Genomic DNA, 25,246 nt, shown 5'->3' with positions numbered 1-25,246 from the left:
TAATTTGTATTCTTTTTACAAGTAATAAAAATAGTAACTTTCCTTTACCTGTAACGGCTTTTCTTTTTTAAGAGTGACTGTGTAGCATACTTTGGTTCTTCCAGCAACTAATTTTTGCAAGTGTATTGCCTCAAAAGATAAAGAAAGTTAATTTAACTGTCAGGCCAAAAAGAAAAATCTTTCCTGGTTGAAGTTGACATCAATAAGGTAGAAGGTGCTCTGGGAAAAGATAAAGCCAAGCAAAGTTATTTGGAATGGTTTATATATACAAGTAACCGAATCCACACATTGTGCTATAGTCTGGTTTAATTAATTATAATAAAAAAAAACATATGGAAGCTTAGATTAACTAAAGCCTGAATAGGCAATGGAGGTCATGGGGTCCATCTGGTAATTATTACGACAAAAAGATTAAAACTTGGAATGGAGATGGAATAAATGGTAAAGACAGAGATTTTATAGAAAGTAATGGGTATGCTTGGAGTAAACATAAGTTTTGGTTAGTTTTGTAGCAAGTTGGCCAAAATGTGCCCAAACTGGTTACCACTTTTTGTGCCATTGGCACGAAAAGCTGCTTCTGAAACAGATATGACTAATGCTCATAGCTTAATCTACATCTTTTTTGTCTTACTAAAAAATTTTTTAGTGAAGTCTCAGTTAACCAAAGCCATAATAGATGGTTGGAATCATAGGAGAACCATGACATATGGAAGATTAGATGTGTAATGTAAGAAGAACAAATATTAAACATGAATTAATAAAGTGTGTTGATAAAAGTAAGAATAAGTTGAAGGATATAATAAATCTGAATGACAGTGGTCTAATCTACAGTTCCATGGAGAAATGAAGGAATAATAACAAAAAGGTAAAATGTATGTAGGAAGATAAGTGTATGAAAGTAGGAATTCATAAATTGGTGATAATTAGAATACACTTTTGTAAATGAGAAATTGACTGATTGTTAATAAGATAAGATAACATATGATTGAAGTAAAATAAATGGAATGATTAGGAGATGGTTCAGTACTAAGCAAGTGTGATATTTTTTGAGTTGTTTAATATATATGGATTCATATCAAAATCCTTATTAGAAGGTTTTTTGGATGAGGATGTACATATGTATGTATTCGTGTCCTCATGATAACGGTTGAGTAGCTGAATGATATTGAATGAATGTATAATGATTGTAGACTGTAGAAAGGATAAAGTATGGCTAAAATTAATGTATCAAACATCAAGCAATTATTTTTGACTAAGAAAGTTGAAAGAATAGTTGCAAAATTATACATGAATGATGAAGTGCAACATGTAGATGATTTTTTCTATTTTTGTAGAATATTTACTAAAAATAGAAACAAAGGTGGCAACATTTAAAGACATATAAAGGCTAGTAAAAGGGTAGAGATTGGTATGTTGTATGTTGCAAGGCTCAAAAGAAGCAAAAATGGTTGCTTACAAGAAGGTGTTTCTATTCTCTTTGACGTAGTAATTGTGAACATTGGGTATATCCAGAGAAATGAAAAAGTAAAATGAAGTGGGAATACCGTATATACTCGAGTATAAGCCGAGTTTTTCAGCCCATTTTTTGTGCTGAAAAAACCCCCCTCGGCTTATACTCGAGTCAGATTCCCTCTGAAAAAAAAATGGTGTGGAGCTCCAGAGCTGGGCAGCCGCTTCCCTGCTTCCGTGTTTCCTTTGCAACTTTTAAGCATGGGGGTAATCGGAAGCAGAAAAGTTCTTGCATGAGGATATATTTTTTCTTTTTTTAACTGTTTTTTTGGGGGGGGGAAAGACCCACCGTCATGTGAGAATGCTCAGACACGAAATCTATCCGCCTGAAAATAAGTGTGTGTGTGTGGGGAATTTTAACAGAGGGAAGATGTAGGGAGAAGGCAAAAGCGACGGAAGATCCTTCAGGGGAAATTGAGGGGGAGACTCACCCTTGGTCCAGATGAGCCCCCTTCCCCGCCCCTAAGGAAGCAGAGGCAGCCAGCAAGGGCAGGCAAGCCCCACTTCACGGACTCTGTCCGTCCTCGCTCCCACCCAAAGCCACGAAGTTCCCCAATCGCGCAGCCCAGAATCGCCTCTTCCTCAGGGGGCAGCAACGACGCCGGTGTTTCCCGAGACAAGAAGCTCAACTGCGTGCAATGAAAGCGCCCTGGCTCTAGGCTCGCGGGCTCAGAAAACAACGCGAGCCGAGGTGGCTTCTGCCCGCTCAGCTTTCAACATCCGGCGCCGCCTGTTCTATGTGCCGGGCCCGGCAAGTCCAAGCAGCCAGCACATAGAACAGGGCGGCGCCGGAGATCATTAGCCGCCTCTTTCGCAGCACAAGAAGAACAGGGTGGTGCCAGACCATTGGAGAAGCGGAGCAAAGCAGAGATTAGTAGCTGCCTTTCGGCGAAGAAAGCTTCCCCAACCAGCTGGCTGGTCGCCTCCCCTCGGCCATACAGAACAAGCAGGCAGAGAAGGAGAAGAGCAGCTGGCCAGTTGGGGAGGCTTCTTGTGCTGCGAAAGAGGCGGCTAATGATCCCCCGGCCCGCTCGGCTTCTCCAACATCCGGCGCCGCCCTGTTCTATGTGCCGGGCCCGGCAAGTCCGAGCAGCCAGCGCGTGGAGCAGGGCGGCGCCGGAGATCGTTGGCTGCCTCTTTCGCAGCACGGAGGCTCCCGGCTGGCCAGCTGCTCTCCTCCTTCTCTGCCTGTTTGTTCTGTGTGGCCGAGGAGGAGACCGGCCGGCTGGTTGGGGAGGCTTTCTGCGCCGAGGAGGCGGCTGCTGGTCTCCGGCTTTGCTCCGCTCTCTGATGGTCCGGGCGCCGCCCTGTTCTTTGCTTGGGCAGCCGGGCGCCCGCAGCGGCGCCCACGGCAGCAACAGGCAGTTCCACCCGGCTCCGCTCAGGTGTCCGGCTGGGGCTGTCGGGAGTTGCTGCCGCCAGTGCGGCTCCGGTCCCGTGTTGCCTTGGGAAGGGTGGGGCAAAACCAGGAGCTGCTGAGCCTGAGCCTCCGGTGCCGCTGCTGCCGTGCAAAGTGCGCTGCCGCGGCTCTTCCTTTTTGCCTTCCTTCCTGAGGCGACGCGGGACTGGGGCCGCGCCGGCGGTAGCGACTCCTGACTCAGGGGGCCTCCGAGGGGAGGGGAAGAGAGTGACTCCTGCCTCCCGCTGTCATCATCATCATCTTTTGGGTTAGTGAATCAATTAAACCTTTCATGATAGTGAGATCGTTTCCCAAATTAATTATTTTTATTTTTGAAATTTACCAGTAGTTGCTGCATTTCCCACCCTCGGCTTATACTCGAGTCAATAAGTTTTCCCAGTTTTTTGTGGTAAAATTAGGTGCCTCGGCTTATATTCGGGTCGACTTATACTCGAGTATATACGGTAAGTTAAGAAATCTGTGGTAAGAGGAAGTGCTAGGGTCAAGAATGAATAAAGGTGGATTGAGCATGAAAGTGAGTGACCAGTTCAAAAAAGTATATTGCAATGGTTTGGTCATATGGTATTGAGAAAATGAATGAGAATTGAATTTCAAAGTAAATATCTATATAAAAAAAACAGTGTCTTGATAGGAAGGGAAAGTACCAAAAATTATATTTGGACAGCATTTATGAGATCTTAGAAAGAAGTAGCTGAGAAAAACAAACCTAATGTATTATAAATCAATATGTGGATTTGGTAGAAACAAGGATAGTTTGTAAGTATATAAAAGACTTCTGACAGTTTGCAAAGTACAGAGAGATATAGTGAATTGTATTCATATAAATGAGATATAACTGTTTTTTTTTAATCTTATTTCATGTGTATCCATTTTTAATGTCTTGTTTATTTGGTTAATGTTCTTGTTTTTTGCTGCATGTAGCACATTACGTTCATTGAAAGGAAATAATGTGATGGGTATGTATGTATGTATGTTCAATAACAAACTATTACATGTGTTTATACAACACACAAAACTACAACAGAAGTAATTTCCTTTATGGTTTAGATCAGTGGTTCCCAAACTTTTTCAGTCCACCGCCCCCTTGGTACTACAAACTCATCCTCAATGCTGCTATTTTTGAATCCAGGGGCAGGATTCAAATTTCTGTGGGCGTGGCCTAATTTGAGGGTGTGGTTTGCTGGTAACGTGACTGGGTGGGTGTGGCTTGCTGGTCACATGACTGGTTAGGTATGGCTTGCTGGTCACATGACTGGGTGGGCATGGTTTGGTGACTGGCAAACCAAATACAAGTGGTCCTCACTTAATGGCCGGTTGCTTAACAAGTGTTCTAATTTATGATTGGCCTCCCCAGAACTACTTGACCTGTTTTTGGAGTTTTGACAGCCGTGCACACACATATACACATACTCCCTTCCAACCCTGCTGGAGCAGGTTATTGGACTAGAATCGGCAAAGCATCTCTGATTAGATTCTAGTAGTGAATAAAATCTAATCAGAGATGCTTTGCCAATTCTTGTTGATTTGTTTTATTTGTATTTCTTTATTTTATGTTGCTGAATTGCATTGACATGTGTTTCCCTTCTTGTGCACAACCCAGAAGCTTTTGTGATTCTTTGCAGCAAAAATTACCGACCTCTGGCTTTGCTCTACTTTTCAAATGTGACGGCACTGCCGCATTCTAGGTGCCGCCCCCCCAGGTCCACCCCATTGAGCCCGCTGCACTGGAGGGACCTGCCCAAGTAAGTCCGAGCAGGGCGGTGCACCAAATCAATGGGGTGAGCCTGGGAGAGGGAAAGAGAGAGAGAGAGAGAAAAGAAAGAAAGAAAGAGAGAAGGAAGAAAAGAAAGAGAAAAGGGAAAGAAAGAAAAAGGGACAAAGAAGGGGGGGATGGAGGGGGAAGGGGTAGAGAGGGAGAGCATCAGATTGTAATGAGGCCTAGTTTAGAGGCCCTTTTCCACATTGAAACATCTTTGCCAGCACATTGAAACATCTTTGGCTTCTATTAATTAAAGGTTTTATGGACGAAACATGGTCAAGACTATCAGGAAGCTCTCACATTTTGTTGAGGCTTTAAACAGGATCCATTGGACCAGATCTCCACCCTAAAAAAATTACTTTTCCCCAATGTATTACAGTGCCAATTCTGAAGAAGGCAAAACCAAAATGTATTGGTGAATTACAAGGAGAACACACACACACACACACACACACACACACACACACACACACACACATACACACTCCCTTCTAATCCTGCTGGAGCAGGTGATTGGACTAGAATAGATATCTCATTATCTTTCTCCTCCCTCCCTGCCTCCTTCTTTATTTCTTTTTCTTTCTGTCCCTTCCTTCCATCACCCCCTTTCTTTGTCCCTTTTTCTTTCCCTTTTCTCTTACTCTTCTTCCTTCTCTCTCTCTCTCTTCCTCTCTCTTTCCCTCTCTCAGGCTCACCCCATTGACTTCGTGCACCACTCCGTTTGGACTTGCTTGGGCAGGTGCCTCCGGTGCAAGGGGTTCAGTGGGGTGGACCTGCAGGGCCTCGCCCCGAAGACAGCGGCGGTGGGATGTTTGAAAAGGAGAGCAAAGCCACTCTGGCTTTGCTCTCCTTTCCCAATGCATTCGAGAGCGGAGTTCCTTGCACCAGAGCGTGCAAGTCAATGGGGTGATCCTGCGGGCCCTCACCTCAAATGTGGTGGCGGGGGGATTTTTTCTCACCCCTGAATTGTGTCCTGCCGCTCACCTCCAGCGCCCCCCTGCCGCCTCTTAGCGCCCCCCTGTCGCCCCCTTGCCTCTCAGCGCCCCCTTAAGGCATCCCACCGCCCCCCAGGGGGCGGTACCGCCCCCTTTGGGAACCACTGGTTTAGATTAATGAGTGAACCTGACCTATGTGTATGTATTTGTGTTCCACAATAGACAGGCATTTATCACTTCTAGTTTTTGGAAGCACAACCTACTGGTGATGCAAACTTAGCTGAAGTCTTGGAAGTAGATGCTGCAGAATTCATACATTTTTCTCTAAATCTACATTTTTCTTAACCACTGCTTTTTCTTTTATCAATATTTTCTGTTACTACTCCTGGATATTTATTTATTACAGTGCAACATCTCTGATTGAAATCAGTTAACTATAATGAAAGGATAGTAGTTATGTCTGTGGAAAGTTAAGCATTACGAGCAGTACATTGGGGTCTAGAAGAGAAAAAAGCAGCAAGTTTTATAATTTTTTCCCCAGAATTATCTGGCAGAAGTTTATATAGGAAATTGGTATAGATCTTAGAACAATATTTATAAATTAACAAAATGGGGAAATGTTTAAAATTCATAAGCCCCAAACACTGATGCTCCTTCAGTAAACATAAAACTTTGCTATTCTTCCCTTCCACAATTTATATAATTTGTTATCATTTATTTAACTATAACCTAAATGAGATGTATTGATTTCAAGCAGATGCTTCAGATATTCAACCTAATTGTAGAACTGTTCACTTCAAAGCCTAAAGGATTTCATATTTTCAATTTGCAACCACTAGAGTGCACTAGAAATCCATTTTATTCCTTTTTTGGAATAAAATAGGAATTGTTTCTATAGGGTCCCAAAGCCAAGACCGTCTATAAAACTGTATTATGGTGCATCTTAAGGAGCTTTTAATACCCATTCTCCAGTTCCAAAGATAATTTAGCAGCTGTAAATGATAGCCATCGTAACACAAAATGTATTATGAGTTCCTCTGGAATAGCATTTTCAGGAACTACAAAGTGGAGCCATAAAGCTTTTTATGAGCTATAGGAGATGAGAGGAAGTTGTTTGGCTTCCTTTTTCCAAAAACTGTTTTATTTTTTTATGATTGCTTCTTCTGATAACTTCAACATAAAATAAAACCATTCTCTTTAATACATATATTGATGTATACACACACGCACACACAAACACAAACCAGAATGAGCTTCAGGTCTGATTCATTTATATAAAAACTGCATATCAAATACAATTTTCCTGCTGTAGATTCCTTTTTACCTGGCATCACTAAAGGCAGCTTGAGAAGCCTGTTCAAGCCATGATGTAGGAATCTGTTGGGTCTTCATTCTGCCGTTTCAACACCCTGAATCCATGGAGCCATAGGACAACGTACAGTTCTTGTAGGACATAAGGCATACTTTAAAATTTCATGCCATAATATCAGCATCACACGGAGCAAACACATGGAACTGTAATTCTTATGGTTACAGTTTTCTGTACATCTTTCTCACGGCTGTTTTTTGTACTTCGTACTAAGAGCCGTGGTGGCGCAGTGGTTAGAATGCAGAATTGTAGGCTAATTCTGCCCACTGCCAAGAGCTCAGTCCTGACCTGCTCAAGGCTGACTCAGCTTCCATCTTTCTGAGGTCGGTAAAATGACAATACAGATTGCTGGGGGCAATATGCTGACTCTGTAAACCAGGGGTCCCCAACCACCGGGCCGTGGACCGGTACCGGGCCGTGGAGGACTCTTTACCGGGCCGCAAAGAAAAAAAATTAAAAAAATGGCGGCTTTCTTCGCCTTCGGTGAATGCTGCTGGGATCGGGATCAAGGACACAAATGAAAGAAGGGGAGGGAGGAAGCAACCGAAGCCTGTCCTTCTCTCTGGTCAGCTCTCAGTCGCTTTCTCGCTCCTCCACCAGCCCAGGAAGAAACTGCTTCAAAGAAGCCGGGGTGGTTTTCCTGTCGCCGCAGCTTCCAGCGCCCTTCACCCTCACCCGCCCGCCGCCGCATGCGTTCAATCCACAGTGCTCCGTCTGCCTGCCTGCCTGCCTGTCTGGTTGTTTGGGAGCAGCTTCGGCTGAGAATAATAACTATTCGCCTCTTTTTATCAGCCGAAGCTGCTCCGAAATGAAGAAGGCAGGCAGGCAGGCAGGTAGAACGGAGCACTGTGGATTGAACCGCGGGCGGGCGGGCGGGCGGGTGGGGTGAAACGGGCGCTCGGGAAGCTGTGGCGACAGGAAAAGCCACCCCACCCCCACCCCGGCTTCTTTGAAGCAGTTTCTTCCTGGGCTGCTGTAGGAGCGATAGAGTGACTGAGAGAGGAACGAGGCAGACACCTGAGGGAGGGAGGGAGGGAGGGAGACACCTGAGGGATGGGGCTGAGGAGGCAGGGCCGAGGCGCTCCCTGAACTTGGTGGTTTGCTGGCAGACGTTTATTACCCGACTAGGTAACAACATCAGATGTTACCTAGTCAGGTAATGAAACGTCTGCAAGCAAACTACCAAACTCGATTCTCTCTCCCCGGTCCTTGAAAAATGTTTCTGCTTGAAACCGGTCCCTGGTACAAAAAGGTTGGGGACCACTGCTGTAAACCACTTAAAGAGGACTGTAAAGCATTATGAAGCGGTATATAACTCTAAGTGATATTGCTACGTGGAATGTTACTCAAGTGATATTTGCCCTAATGGAGCTCCTCTGTAGTATCTTGCTACCATAAAACTTTAGTTATCCCTACCAGATACAGGTAGTCCACACTCAGTGATTCCCTCATTTAGCAGCCATTCACAGTTAAGACAGTGATGAAAAGTAATTTTGTAGCTAATGCTCACATCTATGACCTTTACAGTGCATTTCTGTGTCACATGTTCAGTACTACAGTACGTATGTATTCTCCCATGTAAGCCGTAAGCACAATTGCATTCACCATTTTTCACTTAGGAAACACAATCACCAAGACCAAGTTGCTAGTCCCAAGTTACAAGGACTATCTCTAAAAGCACCCTATTTACCCCGGACTGCATTCAGAACTCTATAAATAGCTTACAAAGTGTAAATATTAGGATTAAAGCAACAACATGGCAGGACAAATCAAGTAAATAACAATAAAACTGCTAGATCCCATGTTAGGAAAACAGTAGAATTAATTATGCATGACAAAATATAGCTCAACAAGGAGGATCGTAGTCTACCTTGTCTCGCATGCTGAAAAACCTACATCATGAAAACACAAGACCAGGGCTATATTGAAACCCTATTCTTTCCACCAGAGCTTCTCTTTTATATATTCCATCAATGTTCTCCTGCTAGCCCAGGCTAGTCCATGCATATATCTCATGATAAGCTATGATGGTATGAAAAAAAATCTGATCTTCTGATAATGTTAATCTTGACAAATTTTACAGAACAACTTCAATGTTGACCTGATTGAACAATTTGAAGCTCTTGCGTTATAATAGTTGTGTAAAAGAGGGAATTCTAGGCAAGTTGGTATCAGTACATCTACTGAGATTCCATTTTTCACATTTATGAATTTGTATAGAAGCCCTTCCTCTTCTAAATCTCCTTATTCTAAGGGCAAGGAATGGGTTAGGATCTGTATCATGAATATATATCATGAATATATCATGAACTCAAGCATCACAAAAATTTGAATATTATGAAGTGGGAGAAGAAAGGGAGTCTTAATAAGCCTTATATTTCAGCACTGAAAAAATGTTATATATAACCAGTCACTCATCTTCCAAATCCATTAGCAAACTGAGATTTTATAACAGCAGGAGGGCTTACCCACTTATTTATATTTATTTTTTTGACCTTTACAATAACAAATTACAGCTCACTTCATTAATCTGGAAGAGTTTGCTTAAAACTATGAATTAGTCTTGGTTAGCCCAACTAATTTTAAGATAGAAGATTGCTGTTTCAATGGGTTGGGCAACCAAATTAACTGCAAAAGGTCAGTTGTGGATAATTACATTTTAACCTGTCCCTGCTTAGGTTGCTGATACGATATAGTGACAAATAGAAATAACTTGGAGATTCCCTTGTGAAAAACCGAACGACAGCATCTGAAGTAGAGAAAGTTAAGTTTGGACAGCTAAGGATTAAGGAGTGTTGACAAGAATCAGGAAGTGTATTAACTTTGATCAACAGAAATTAAAGTGTTTTTGTGTGTTCACCTAAAACTGGAGATGGGGGTAGAGTCAGTCAAAGAGGTATGATACAAACTGTGCTTTTTGTGCAAACAGTGCATAGCAAAACTTTTATAATAGGAGCAGAGCTGAGGGAAATGAAGCAGAGGAAAAGATGCCTTGAGTGAGAGGTAGAAAGTTGTCGAGGTAACTGAACACTGGTAAGAGCTTATGTTCAAGTCTACATGGTGATGACTGAGGTAGTGTCATTTTTTTAATGTGTGCTTATCTCAGCTTCACATTTTCACCTAGAAGGAATTGCAGAATCATTTTTGTAAGTGTGGAATTGGAGATTAATTGCTTAATGTAATAAGACCTGATTATAGCAAAAGCACTTAGACTTGTATACCGCTTCACAATGCTTTACAGCCCTCTCTAAGCGGTTTACAGAGTCAGTTTATTGCCCCCAACAATCTTGGTCCTCATTTTACCCACCTCGGAAGGATGGGAGACTGAATCAACCCTGAGCCTGGTGAGATTTGAACTGCCAAATTACAGTCAGCTGGCAGTCAGCAGAAGTAGCCTGCAGTACTGCACTCCAACCACTGCGCCACCGCGGCTCATTATGATTGAAGTAAAACTTATGAAAAAACAAATGGAATGCTTGGGGAATCTTTCAGCATTGAGCATAAGACAAGGATGTGAAACGTTTCTATAGTTGTTTAATGTATTTGCAGTAACAATGTGACAAGTGCTTATGTTGGCATTGTGGTTTCTTTGGCTAGAGACATAAATGTTTTTGGATGCTGATGATGTCATGTTGTTGGCTGGGAACACAATATTTGAGGTGAATGTCGGCTAGATTGCAAGGTACAGTGTAGAACATGCAGGAGTTTGTAGAAAATTAACACATATCATTTAACATATCAAAGACAAACCTATCTTTGCCATGTTTGATAGGGAAAATGAAATGCAGGTTATAAATAAATTTTATAAAGAACTAGCGGAAATGAGTAAACAGCTCCAGATAATGTTCATCAGAGATAGAAAAGTGAATGGAGAATTTTAAAAAGAACTGATTGCTGATAGAGTTATCTCTTTTGCGACCTTCTGACTAATAGAGTCAATGGGGAAGCCAGATTCACTTAACCACGGTGTTGCTAATTTAACAATTGTAATGATTCATTTAACAACTGTGGCAAGGTCGTAAGATGGGGCAAAACTCACTTAACAAATTGCTTACTTAGCAACAAAAAATTTGGGCTCAATTGTGGTCATAAGTCAAGGACTACCTATACACTCTATCAGCAATCAGCTCATTTTAAAATTCTCCATCCACTTTTCTAGCTCTAGTGAACATTTTCTGGAGCTGTTCACTCATTTGCTCTAGTTTTTTTTATAAAATTCATTTAAGATCCTTTCAGATTTCTTTTCATTTCAGCCTTCTGATAATACTTTTTCTGTCCTGGAAGAATCAGGCATACAAATATATTTTGCTGGTAATAAATTGGCATACTCAGTGCACAATGTTTTTCTTCCACAAATAAAATACAATCAGATACAGATTACAAATGCTAAAGAGTGATTATCAAATTTAATTGCTTCAACATTTTCAGTCAACAATTGCCTTTTTTTAATATAATTTGAAGTTATTTTTTTTCTGAATATGTGTTTCAATCATTTATTTGTTCTAGATTATTAATGCAGCATTGGATAAGTGCATCACTGTGAATCAACCTAATCTTACCTTTGAAACTTGTGATATTAATAACAAGGTAAGACTGGAATTATTTTTTTATTATTCTTAAAGGCAAAACCCTTTAAAATGTCTTCAAAATACTGGATATGGTTTGGTCCTATATATGCTATTATGTTCTCTGCCCAGCTGTGATGCTTGTATGATTTTTAGTTTTAAAGCACCTTTAACCACCCTGCAGTCAAAAGGAATCCAGTTCTGTCCGGATAATCCAATTGTCACCTTATCCAAGCAGAAGGTATAGAGCAGTGTTTCTTAAACTCAGCAACTTTAAGATGTGTGGACTTTCAATTCCCAGAATTCCCTAGCCAACGTGCTGGCTAGGGGATTGTGGGAGTTGACGTCCATACATCTAAAAATTGCCAAGGTTGGGAAACCTGGGTGTACAGGATAAGGCATATGACCTTGATAGAGTCCTGCAAGAACATTACATAGGCAAAGGGGGCTGAAGCATTTTTTTAAGCGCAGAACAAGGCAACTGTTAGAAGTACTCAAGCAGGCACTTCCCTAATTCACTGAACTATCAAGAATAGGAGGAGGAAGTACATCACAATTAGATTTGGAAGATTCTGTTATTGCCAGTCCCAATTATAATATTCTTAGCCTTCCTGTGGAGTTGATTTCCTTGTCAGATCTACCAGTGGTGCTGACAGAAGAGGATTACAATGTGACAGTGATTCATTTGGCTTTCATGCTCAAAATTGAATTGCGGCCAGAATTCCTTCTTCAGGCAGGAGCTGAAGATCCTATATATGCTATAGGATCTTTTGATGGCCTCTGCTTGAACATTCTGGCCCTTTCCCTACAAGAAGCAGAAGGGGTGCAACAGTCAGGCTGATTGGAGAAAACTGAGCGCAGGCTTGTGTGATGGCTCCCCAGAAGAAGACTAAGGAGATTCACCTTGGAATCGGAGTAAGGTGAGCTTAGACAAGACCACCTTGATCCTGGCTGGGTAGCCTTGGGAAGTAGGAATCTGCATCCAGACAAAGCAGGATTGTGCCCTCTCTCAGGTTTGCTCATGCTTCCCAGCTTTCTACACTCACCCAAAAAACCCAATGCCTGTTTGGTTCTGCCAGGGATATAAACATGAGGACCCACAAGAAAAAAAATGGAAAAAAATGAGGGATGTAGTTGCAATGTCATGGAAAAGAGATTTGAGAAGTCTTTTTTTTTAATGTGTTTGCCCCGAGAAATTTTTAAAAAATGGATTGTGAATTATTTCCTAACATTTTATTTTTAAGATGGGGTAGTTGAAAATACATATCTATTTGTCTCAATGTAGGCAAACTTTTAATAAAATTAAAAAATCAGAAATGCTGAGAGCAATAGTATTTCAGATGCAGAAAATAACATGGTTAGGTCATTTTTTCCATGTAGTAATATATGTATTTTGAATCTTATTGTCCCTCTTGAACATTTTTTCCTGAAAATTAATCTTTTCTATATCTGTTCTGAAGGTGCAACTTCCTTTGAATTAGGTGAATTAATGGTTGCTTATATTTTCAAAAATAACTTTATTAAAGCAAGGGATAAATGAAGCAGCTTGTTAAGTCTATTTATAATAAAAACATGTTAAAGTGAATTTAAATAAATAAATGTACACTTAGTTTGAATAACCTACATTTTCAATTTAATACACCAAATATAGTTTTATGCATTTTTAAAGTAACAGAAAGGTAAGTATGAAGAGAGAGGGGAAGGGGGCAATAAAATGTCAATCTAACAGGCTGCCTTTTATTTAGTTTTGAAAATATATTTTATGTGGTGCCTTTAGCACTAGTCTAACTGAGAAAGGAAATTATATCATTTATAGTGAACCTTCGGTCAGTATTTGAGTAACCTCTGGAAAGAGCATCTTTGAGTGATCCAGGGTGTAGTCACAGAGAACCAGCTCTGTAATTCAGAAAACCCTGATTGAATCTTTATCTTTGCCAATTCTTTTCTATGTACAGAACCAAAAGTTCAACTACACTTGGCTGAGGCTAATCCAACATGAGGACTCCTGCCTGGCACTTATCGATGCCGAAGGGACCCTGGGTCTGCACCCTTGCGATAAACGAAACAATAGCCAGAAATGGTTGCATAAATCACTGGTAGCTTTTCACCCAGAACTCGTAAGTGCAGCTGTTTAGCAAATAACAACCCCTCTCACTGTGGCTAGAGTGGAACCGGTTCAAAACAAAGACAGCTTGCTACATCATTTTCCTTTGTATGCCAGTGACAGACAGGCAGACGTTTGTTATTCAAGTAAGGAAAGGACTTATGCAAGGTTTACTCTTAGCTTTTTTTTTTTTAGGTAGAGAAGTAACACTAGCGAATATTTAATTTATCATCAGCTACCTCCAAGTGGTCCAGAGCAGTACATATCATTCTTATTGCATTTAACTCTTTACAACATCCTGATCTGAACATTAGACTGAAGAATGTCTGGGGCAATTCTCAGTCATCCAAGTCATGGTTGTCCCAAAGGTGCTTTTTCAAAGAGGCAACTGGACTTTTTGAAGTCTTGGAAAAGCCCTTTTGGTCACCCAGTAGTGAGCTTAGTGGTTTAGACAGGATTTGGACATGGGTCTCTTTATTGCTAGCTTCACACTTTTAACTCCAGTATTACAAGTAGAAAGTCTGACTGAAAGTCTAAGGACCAGCAAGCTAGGGCCAAGTTTTGTAAAATCAAACCACTGCCTGCCCCCCAAAAAAGGGTGGGTGGGGTTGGAGCTACACCTGACAGATATTTTTAAGTTTTAAATTTTATTATCTGCCAGCCATGAAATTTCTCTCCATGCTCCATTTTTAACTGAATAGTGTAGTAACAAAAATAAATTTGGAAACATTGCCTTTTGTTGTTTAATGCTGTTCAGTTATATCACTTCCCATTTATTTCAGCACTTCCTTGGGATATCCAAACTGGAATATTGTCATTAAAAAACAAAATTACTGAACAAAAATTTACAACCAAATTGTAACCCACTAAAAAAGCTAATAGGCAACCATCAGATTTAGACCCTAATCTAATACAGATATAACTCATAGAGACTCATTTGCAACCCCCCCCCACACACACACACACACACACATCAAGGATGGTCTCTTTCATGACTAGTTGACTTTAGGGGCAGCTTTTTTGTCACAATATGTAAACAATTTGTTGTTTCCTTCTTTTTTTAATTCCAAAGCTAGGTAAGGGTTGTGGGTGATAACAAACTATCTTTTTTTCCACATAAGTTGTGAAGTTGCAGACAGGGGTGGAGCTTGTGTTTTTGTGGAGCAATCACTGCTTTCGTCATTCTGAATGATTCATCTTTCTGATGAAAGCCCTGGAACGGTGGGCTCCTCTGCCAAGTTCCCCGTAATTTCCTCAGTAACCCTGCGTGGTGTTTTTTTTTTAAGATCGGACAAATTTGTCTAGGACTCGCTATAAATTACTCTGTTACTTTAAACAAATGACACAAGGGTGTGGTGAAAAACAGTGAAGCAGGAAGAAAAATAAAACACTAAATAATGTCTATAAATATCCAAAATATGGATTGATACAAAGGGCACCAAAAGAGCAGCCTTACAAATAACTTGTAGTTAAAAAGAAAAAACCTCATGCTGTAAGAAAATCTCCATCTCTACAAGATGGAGAAACTCTCCCCATCATGATAAAACAATATTGGTTAGATGAAGTGCAAAAGTTGCTCCTTGTATTATAGAGATAGATATCAGTATGTATGGAGCAGGGCTGTCAAACTCCCGGCCTACGGGCCGGATTCTTCACGTGCTGGCCACTCCCCCGGGGTCGGTTTAGCGAAGGAAAAAAGTCCTGATATGTCACTCGATGTCACCGTGATGACATCAAGTTTGACACCTCTGGTATAGAGGTTAAAGTGATGAGCTGAACAAGAAGAGCCAGGTGCCCCTTCCCCACTTGATCATGGAACTCCGTAGACCAATCACACGTTCTCAGCCCATCCCACCTCAAAAGATTGGTGTTGTGGGAAAAAAGATTAGGGAGAACCTCATGTAATCTGCTTTTAGCTATTAATAGGAAAGGCAGGATATAAATGCAAATAAGAAGCAAAAAAAAGAGTATAAAACAACAGTGAATAACTTACTTGTTCCAGTTGGAATATATACATCCAATTTTGTATTAGGCTGTGTTAGAAAGTATTTTAAAGAGCCAAGTTTTATTGAAGTTATTGGAAAATAATCTCATTCAGTTTCCTGCTGCTTTGATACAAACTTGTCAAACTTATAGTTTCAACTTTTCAGATGTATTTACCTTAGATGACATAGAGCATAAACTGCTTATTTAGGATCCAAAAATAGTTTTTACCAAGCTGTTGTGAAAAATGATCTAATGAACGTATTTACAAAAAGAAAAAAATAAATTCTTTTTCACCCTCCATAGCTATAGGACCTAGAAATTGATCTTAATGCTAAGAAAATGCCAAAGTAAATTAGAATGATTTTTCTGCATCTAAAATTGGAACGGGGATAGAATATGTCAGTAGAGTCTTTTGGTTTTTGTGGGGAAGGTCAATTACAGCAATTAAGGGTATCTCATCAGTAATCATGTACCCAGTCTTGGTTGTAGATATGCCTTCCATTTATTTTTCCATCATATGAAACTCTTTAAAAAGGAAATGGTATTGTCTTGAGTTAAAAGGCTTCCTAAAAAATTAAGGAAATTCTTTGTCCATTTAAGTTACAAAAATAGCTTGCCAGTTTCCAGTTGTCTTCATAAGGGAGATGGGTACTTGCAATCATAAAGATGGTTTTTTTTCTGTTTATTTATGTATTTAGATGGCTAGCTAGCTGGACCATAAAAGCTAATTAAACACAATTGGATACATACTATTGCATACATACAATACTGAATTAACATCAAACTAAGGCCTACAAAAACTTTTATCTGCTGTGGTAAAATATCAGATTAGTTTTTATGGGAATGTTGGATGTGAAAGGAACAGAATATAAGGCTTATGGGAGAAATGCACCCCAAAGATATATCTGTCACTGGAAAGCAAAGTATGAATTTCTTTTATTCAAAAGTAATAGCTGTTACTTACAAGGCCCTTTTATGGCAGTTTCTATTGAAAATAAAGAAAAATCAGCAGAGCAGCTTATTCTTACTCATGAGAAACTTTTTCTTCATTTTTCTTTGTATGGAAGGGCAAAGAGGAAGAATGTATTTATCAAATGTGCATGCCACCCATCTTGACAAAGCTAACTCAGTAGGCAGGTTCCAGATACTAAAAGATACCTACTTCCACCTTTCTGGATATAGTAGGGGAGTCTTCGACTTAGAAACATAATTGAGGACAAAATTTCCAGTTGTTAAGAGTGTTGTGTCCCATTTTATGACTTTTTTGCACAGTTAAATGAATCGCTGCAGTTGTTAAGCCAATCATGCAGTTGTTAAATGAATCTGGCTTCCCCCATTGACTTTGCTCGTCAGAAGCCAAATGGGAAGGTTACAAATGGTGATCACATGACCCTGGGACAACTGAAACTGTCATAAATACATGCCAGTTTCCCAGCATCTGAATTTTGGCCATGCGAACATGAGAATGCTATAATGATCATAAGTGTGAAAACAAGTCATAAGCCGTTTCTTTCAATGCTGTTGTAGTTTCAAACAGTCCCTAAATGAATGGTTGTAAGTCAAGGACAACCTCTAGTATCAACATTGTGCCAACATCTAATATACACACATGCGGCTTGACATAGATAGGAACACTTTGCCAGACATCAAGTCTAAGATACGAATCTGATGGTAGAGGCACTGAAGTGGGATGCTAAAAAGTTTTAATGTATTTATTTGTAAAACTTATTGGCCACCATGCTTTCACAAGTTTAGTGTACAAGTAGCTCTCGACTTACAAGAGTTCACTTAGTGATGATTCAAAGTTACAACATCACTGAAAAAAGTGACTTGTGACCATTTTCATACTTATGACCATCACAGCATCCCCACGCTCACATGATCAAAATTCAGACGCTTGGCAGCTGAGTCATATTTGTGACAGTCACAGTGTCCTGGGGTCAGGTCATCCCCTTTTGTGACCTGACAAGCAAAGTCAATGGAAAAGCTGGATTCACTTAACAACCAGGTTATTAGTTTACCAACTGCAGTGATTCACTGAACAACTATGGCAAGAAAAGTCGTAAAATGGGACAAAACTCACTTAACAAATGTTTCGCTAAGCAATTTTGGGTCATAAGTTGAGGACTACCAGTATTTAGCAAGAAATGAGTGAAATGCTTATGAGCTTCGTTTCTATTGCCAGTGCTGTACCTTGAATGCTGAGAGTCCCTTCATTATGATGATCAGTATTTATTTGCATTGTGAATCTCTAGATTTTGAATATTTGTGGCAATGCAGGGTTTGTTTGTTTGTTTTGTTGTAAATTTTATTTGAGTTTTCACAAAAAAATACAAATAAAACATCTTTTTTGAAAGTAGCGTAATCCTGGGTTACATTTCTTCGTACAGACACAAATTCAATTTCATGCTTATTTTTATGTTCTATTCCATATCTTATTACTGTTTTATATTTTCTGCATAGCTTCTCCCCTCTTTTAATTTTCTCAATTTTATTTTAATTATCTCGTCTCAATTCAAATCATTATATTTATATTTTTTGTCTGTCCTGTTTCTATTATCTTTTCTCATTAAACAAAGTTTCTCCTGTAGTTACTGATTGGAGTATGATGCCTTTATATCTTTTAAGTTTATCCATTTAACTCTTATTTAGGCTTCAATATATACCCTAAAGTTATAACATTCAATATAATAAATGACTTCCATTCGGATTCTGCTTGGTACATTCTTAAAATACACACTATATTCTTAGAAAAAGAAAAAATTATAAATATATGTAATTAAAACAACACATTCCATTCCAATTCAATTCTGTCATTAATGTTAATATTCATTAAAATCTTAACTTCTTTAACATTACTTTTCAATTAAATATCATACTTCTATGGGAACAATTATAAGCTTTCCATAATTAATTCCCCCCCACTTATATTTTATAAAACATTAACTAATTAAAATGTTCCCGTCCCTTCCAAATTCAATTTTCTCATTTATTTTATTTCACTTATTTTATTCAGAAACATTTCACTAAATTACACTATTTTATCCCTCATTTTAATCATACGTTGTTTCCAATTTTCTAAAGTTATTTCTATTACTAATATAACAATACAATCTTATGTACCTTTACAGAATCCCTTTTTCAGTTAAATTTTCACCCATTATCTCTAAATAGATCCTGTTTCTCTATATCTTGTTCCAGTCCTTTGTAACTTCTTTTCCTTTCCTTCTTCCCTCTCTTCTTCTCTCTCCCCTTTTTACCCCCTTGTCTCTCTACCTCTATTTCTCTCTTCTGTATTCCCCTCTTCTGTTGCTTTCCAGTATTATACTTATTTTTTGAATTATTTTTCTTTTCTTTGTTTGTTTCTTTAAGTCTTAAATTCTCCATTCTCTTTCCCCCTTTTCCTTTTTCTTCCCCACATAGAATTACTTGTTCATTAAAGATGGCTTCTTCTTTGTCCCAATCTTCTTGTTTTGCAGACGTTTCTTGTTGTTTCTCATAGTTCCAAATCTCCATTTCTAAGAATTGAAAAACGAAGCCAAAAGAACCCCTCCCTTTTTGTGCATCTTCTTTATACTTTTTAAGTTCCATTTTCAATTCATCCAGAAGTAGTGCCATTGTATAAATTTTTAAACAACCACCCAATTAATTTTAGTCATTCAAATGCAATAACCAAGAATCCAAAGATCACCAAGTAATCCAAATACATGCAAGCTGTTTCTTTTTGCTCTTTTTTTCACTTTCTCTTCCTGGGGTTACTGTTTAGTTACAAAGTTTCAGTTAAAATGTATCTTTTAGAAGTCTTGTTGAAGTTTTACTGTAGATTCTTTTTAATTCCAGGCAGTCTCCTCCCTCTTTCCAGATCCTGTCCTTTTATTCTTTTTCTCTCCCTTCCTGCTTATGAAAAAAAAAAATTTAGTGTCCAGAAATCTTTATTATCCCTTTGACATTTTGTTTTATTTTCAGCTTAATTGCCTGTTGATGTCAAAGCGGATTTTTCCAATTTCTTATTTAAGTCTCTTAGTTGTCAGTATAGGGAAAGGGAGAGAAGAAAAAAAAAACCAAACCTTTCCCTTTTCACTTTCCTTCACTGCTTCCGACTCGTCTTTGGGAGCGATGTTATTTTTTTGTAAATTTAAATTCCAGGGTACCTTAGTTGTTGCTTTTGCAATTTAACCCGGTCAGCCAAAACTTTCACTTCTAATCTTCCTCCTGCACATTCTTTTCTGGTCGAGTTCTTCTTTGAGGTGGCCATTTCTGACCACCACTGCAACCGCCTTCGGGGAAGGGAGTAATGGCCAGCTGAGGAGGAGAGATGCGGCTCTCCTAAACCCTGCTGGCAGTCTCCCCCCTCTTCACCACCTCTACGGGGTGGCTTAGCCGTGAAACCAGCCGGCTCGGGGCACTCCAGCGGCGAGGCCAGACCGAAACCGCGCACAATCAGGGATTTCTGTCTGTCGCCAAAGGAACTCAAACCGGAAGCCAGGTTTTTTTTTTTTTTTTCATTTCCTTATCTTTTTCAGCTTTCAAAGATTCTTCAAACTCATTTCTTAAATAAGCTGATTTTCTCATTTGAGAATAGTTACGTTACTATTAGGAAACCTCAGACACCTAAGTTAGTTGCACCTGAGAATATGAGTCTTGCTCATTCGAAATGTTTCAGGAATTTATAATTTGATTTTGACAATTAACAAATTAGCCCACCCTCTTTTCATTGTGATATGTCCCCTATTTCATCAGCTGAGTAATACTGCAATCTGAAGAGCAGAATCACCTGCCATTATAGCAAACGGCATATGCATAACTTCCTTTGCATAACAATTACCATTTAGATGGGGAGAATTGTCTTTGAATTTTCATAGAATTAGCAAGCTGTGCCACATAGAGACTCTAGTCCAGGGGTGTCCAACCTTGGCAACTTTAAGACTTGTGGACTTCAACTCCCAGAATTCCTCAGCCAGCAAGAACAGATAGACCTGTTGTGCACTTCTTGTCTAGAAGACATGCTGTATATTTCCTGTTCCACGTATAAATGATGTATGTTGGGAAACATGGCAAGAGTTACTTTGCCAAGATTTTTTTCTAGTACAAAAGCAATGGCTTACTTTTCAGCTTTGTGCATATAACCCATTGTCACCATCTTCTCTCTTCTCTTTAGATGGATCACCTTGTTTTAGAGCACCTTTCAAGGGCCACGTGTTTGGAAATAGACCAGTCTCAGAAAATCCTGAGGACTAACATTTGTTTTTCAAGCAATATTCATCAGAAATGGCAATTTGGAAATTACTACGCTGAGTGAAACCATAGCCAAGCAAGCTACATGTAGGAGCTGCTTAGTATGCTGATAAGTTCAAGAATGACAACTCTAGAAATGGGAAGTACAGAATCAGCAATGTTTCTCAAAAACCACAATTTGAAAGTAGTATATGGGGAAATCCAACAGATGGAGAAAGGGCACAGATGGTTTAACTGGTGTCATTCCAGGCAGGCCTGTTACCTCAAAGGCAGGACAGAAATCTGGCCTGAAAAAAAAAAAAAAGAGTTCAACAGAAAGGAAGTACTTTGAATATCTTTTTCCATGACAAAAAGTAAACTTAACAACAGAATATTATGCTACATTATTATGGGACCCATTATGAATATTTCATTTCGTTAGTGTTCTCTCCCTCCCCGCCCCCCTCTCCCTTTCTCCCCCTCCCTTCCTGCCTCCCTCCCTCCCTCTCCCTCTCTCAGAAAACTCTTTGGCAAACCTTGTAGTCTTAAATCTCTAAAACCTTCATTTCAAAAGCATGTACAGAAGGTTAAAAATGTCTTCCAACTCCAGCAGAAAAGATCTTATTGCTGGCATCTCCAAGAAAATGTGATACATTCTTCAGCTGAAATCACTCAGCTGTAGAGACCAGAAGTAACTTTTTCGATGACCCTTAGAATTACAGCCACTTCTTCAACCCCTTTCAGATCATCCAAGATGGGAAGGAGAAAGAAGAGTCTCATAGCTATATTGAAAACTGTATTGCAGGCCTTAAAAAATTTGATATTGCTTTGAAGTTTCTTTTTGGATAACTTACAACTTTGGCTGGATATCCTGTGTGTGTTTCCCTCTCGTGACAAGAATTCACATTTCTTGTTTTCGAAACTGGACATAAATATGTGATCCCTTCAGAAGGATGACAAGCATGTATTCGGCAGGAGGAGGGGGCAAATGATAGAACCGATGAAGTAGAGCTTATAGAGGATTAATGGAAACAGCATTCCTTCAGAACGTAAAGCAGCATCATATATGTCAGTGACGTGATTCATCTCACTAGGCACGAAAAATTAAAAGAACCACGTAAACTTGCATTGGGTAGTTCCTCCCAGCAGTTCGTATTGCTATCATAACGCACTCTAGGATGGAAGAATCATCCAGATATTTACCACTTGCTAGCCAATTTGGAACTTGAGAGTAATAATCCTGACCGCATGAAGAGCCAGGTGCTCGTGGTCTCCAAACACACAGAGATTTCAAGCATTGCCACATTCTGGGTCACAGAAACAGTTTTCAGAAGATTGCTTGTTTTGTACTTTGGAACTGGCCACCTCATCAGTTAATATTCTATTAGATTTTACTGATTTTCACAATCTACAAGATCATAGGACTGGGATATTCCTTACGTAAAATTCAAAGTGAACACCTTTAAAAAAGGTGCTGCTTAAGAATGGACCTCATTGGATCTCTCCGCTTTCAGCTCAATCCCCTAATCAGACGATTAGCACTTAAGAAAAAATAATCTTGAGTGTTTCCAAAAGCAAGGTCAAATTTCACACATACCCCCACTGTCTTGAAATAGTTTGTCATCTTCTAAAAAGACAAATACTTGTGTTTTTCATACGTAACTTAGCCAATATGTGAATTTACATTTTTTTAATGTTGGGAGAAACACCATGGAGTTATCCACCTATTATCTGAAGTCACATTGCCCAACAGTGTAATGAAATTATTTATACACTATGCAATTGTACGCTATAAATATATTTCTGTGCCTAGCACAAGGGGACTAAGCCCTGGCTTGCAGCCACCTATCCCTAGATATTTGTATGTGAAAAGAAACTCCTAATGAAGGACCTAGAGCCATTTTGGTTTAGTGGTTAAGGTATGAAGTTAAAAAGCAGGGGGCCATGAGTTCAAGTCACACCTTAGCTATGAAAGCCAGCTTGGGTGGTTTTGGTCCAATTACTCACTGTCAGCCCAACTCACCTCACAAGATGATTGTAGGGGAAACAAGAAGAAGATATATTGGATGTGCTCACCGCCTTAAGTTGTTTGTAAAAAATAATAAAAGGTGGGATACAAATAAACAAAATATGGGCTTCCCCAGTAGGTGGACGCCTGACATTACAGCACATTAAACATTATTGAGAATGTGTGTTTCTCAGGAATCTGGAGTCCTGGGGAATTCTGGTCCTGCTTCCCTACATTCTCTTGGATGGTTGTGACTTGAGAGTGGTGCCCACTGTTAAATGAGGCTGTTATTTGACAGGACCAAAATATTTAACAATAATCTTCAAGGTATTTAAGACCAATGAACACTGGTAACTCTGGAATTAATTTGCTGAAACTGCTCATCAGCATAAGAATTCTTATGATTGTGAATTGCTCTGGAACAAAAGACTTAAAATTCACGTCTTGTGTCTCAGAACGTTGTGCTGGCATTATTTTTGTAGTCTATATTTTTGTAATCTAAGCTTAGAAGGCAGCCAAGCTTTCATCAGCCATCATATTTACAGTTGGTTACAAGATTCTTTGATGTCTAAGAGGGTCTCTGTATATAATATCACATTATGCTGACAAGGCTTGGCAAAGCAAAGTTGCCAAAATATTGATTTGCCTAAGAGACATCACAGTTTCATCCCCAACTGTCTTTCTGATTTTCTTTGCTTATCATTTAGTATTGCTACCCTGCGGGCACTATCAAAAAAATTACACAGATGTTGTCTGTGAGCTCATGATTTATCAAAAACGTTAATTTCATTACATATCGTGTGCTGATATCCTATCATTCTTCATTAAGCCAACATAGAGAGGCCATACGTAACAGTAACATCGTATTTCACATCCGTCCCAATGCATTTTCACTCTTCATTTTCCAAAATGTCTGTTTCAGTAATCGTTTTGTTTAGGCTTTAAAAATAACTTGGTATCCTCTTCATAGTGTGGGGACCATAGCAGCAATAAAAAAGTGCAATATTAGATCTATTTTTTTCTTGCAGTAAACAGATATCTTGGGCTCAAAAATCCGAATAAAAATTTGAAGTCCAGGATATAAGCATGAGCACCTGTGACATTCCCTTCACTCCAGAGCAGAATATATGATACAATTAATATTTACAAGTTTTAAAAATATGGCACAAATATCCCTTTACAATCAATCGTGATTTCTTATTTTCATTCTTTAACAAGCAGTCATGTTAACATATTTCCCTACATTTTGCAGTCATGTGTTGTCTTTTTTGCTTGCTGGTGAAAATTACAGAAATGCATTCCAAAAACGAATCGGGCTTCGAAATTTGATGCCATGTTTTTGGAAAGAATGCCAAATACAACAGCTGTCCCTGCCAACCAGTGTAGGAGAGGACAGAAATTTTTTTCCCTCATTCTCCAACCCCGATTCTTGGATTCTTAATCTGGAAATAAAGACAAATAAGCCCCTCATCCTTACTTTAGCTCTGAGTTGGTATTTACTTTGCCTGATTGGCTTCTGTGTTCTGCAGCACTTTGTGTAATTGTTTTCAGAATCAAGCCAAGATATAGATGTTCTCTAGGATTTGGCTCAGCCTAGGCAGTGAATTTACCTGCTTTGGTCTCTTGTATAAAAAGATTCGAATACAGTTGACTTGCTGCTGTGATGATATTTGTAAAGTCAATATAGTTGACTATATTCTTTTTTACTGTTTGGGTTTATCCAATCCATTTCTCGGCTCTTAAAAAAAAAAAAAAAGCAAATGATGCAATTTTGACATTTCTTCATTTTTTTCCTTATAAAATGGATTAATGAACCAATATCAGACTGTGAGATCCAGCCATCCATATAGCATGGCAAATTGCCTCACGTTCACCATAATTTAAAATCCTGGCACTGAACATCTAAAAATATCTATAGATGCCATGTTAATTATGTTAATTTGTTTAATAATGTTAATACATTGCGAATGCAGCCTGCCATCATTTTTCCCTTTCTTTAAAAGCACAATGAAGCTGAACTGTGTGCTTGTGATGATTTTTGCATTCATGAATGAAATGCCCATTAAAGACAGAAAGATAGAAAACTGACAGCAGAAAAAGACCCAGACTGGTCCATCCAGTCTGCATAGATAATCCCCTGTATGTGGCCCAGTATTGACATAACAGCAGCAAGTCCAGGTGAAAAACTGATCTTTCCATATTGATCTGTACAACATGTGACAAGCATGGACATCTTTAACATCTCTCCAAGATGGGTATCAACTTTGAAATATGAATGATCTCAAGTTGCACCTATAAACATGAACTGAGCTTCACTGAAATGATTGCAAATTCTCTGCAATTAAATATCACTTTGTATATACAGGTAGTCCTTGAC

The 25,246-nt window shown here is 39.3% G+C and overlaps 1 protein-coding gene across 1 annotated transcript in view; it reads left to right on the top strand.

Annotated features, from left to right (window-relative positions):
• Nucleotides 1-24,345, top strand: part of GALNT5 (polypeptide N-acetylgalactosaminyltransferase 5) — a 51,669-nt gene extending 27,324 nt beyond the window's left edge. Inside the window, exons 9-11 of the mRNA XM_026674465.2 lie at nt 11,499-11,579; nt 13,513-13,674; nt 20,806-24,345. Of these exons, the coding sequence (XP_026530250.2) occupies nt 11,499-11,579; nt 13,513-13,674; nt 20,806-20,946 (384 nt within the window). The 3' untranslated portion in view covers nt 20,947-24,345. The remainder of the gene's footprint in view (nt 1-11,498; nt 11,580-13,512; nt 13,675-20,805) is intronic.
• The last annotated feature ends 901 nt before the right edge of the window (nt 24,346-25,246 follow it).

Source organism: Notechis scutatus, chromosome 1 (assembly GCF_049901735.1).
Source record: "Notechis scutatus isolate UNSWTSFEM ecotype Mainland chromosome 1, rNotScu1.2, whole genome shotgun sequence".
NCBI lineage: Eukaryota > Metazoa > Chordata > Lepidosauria > Squamata > Elapidae > Notechis > Notechis scutatus.
This window is presented reverse-complemented; position numbering and strand designations above follow the sequence as displayed.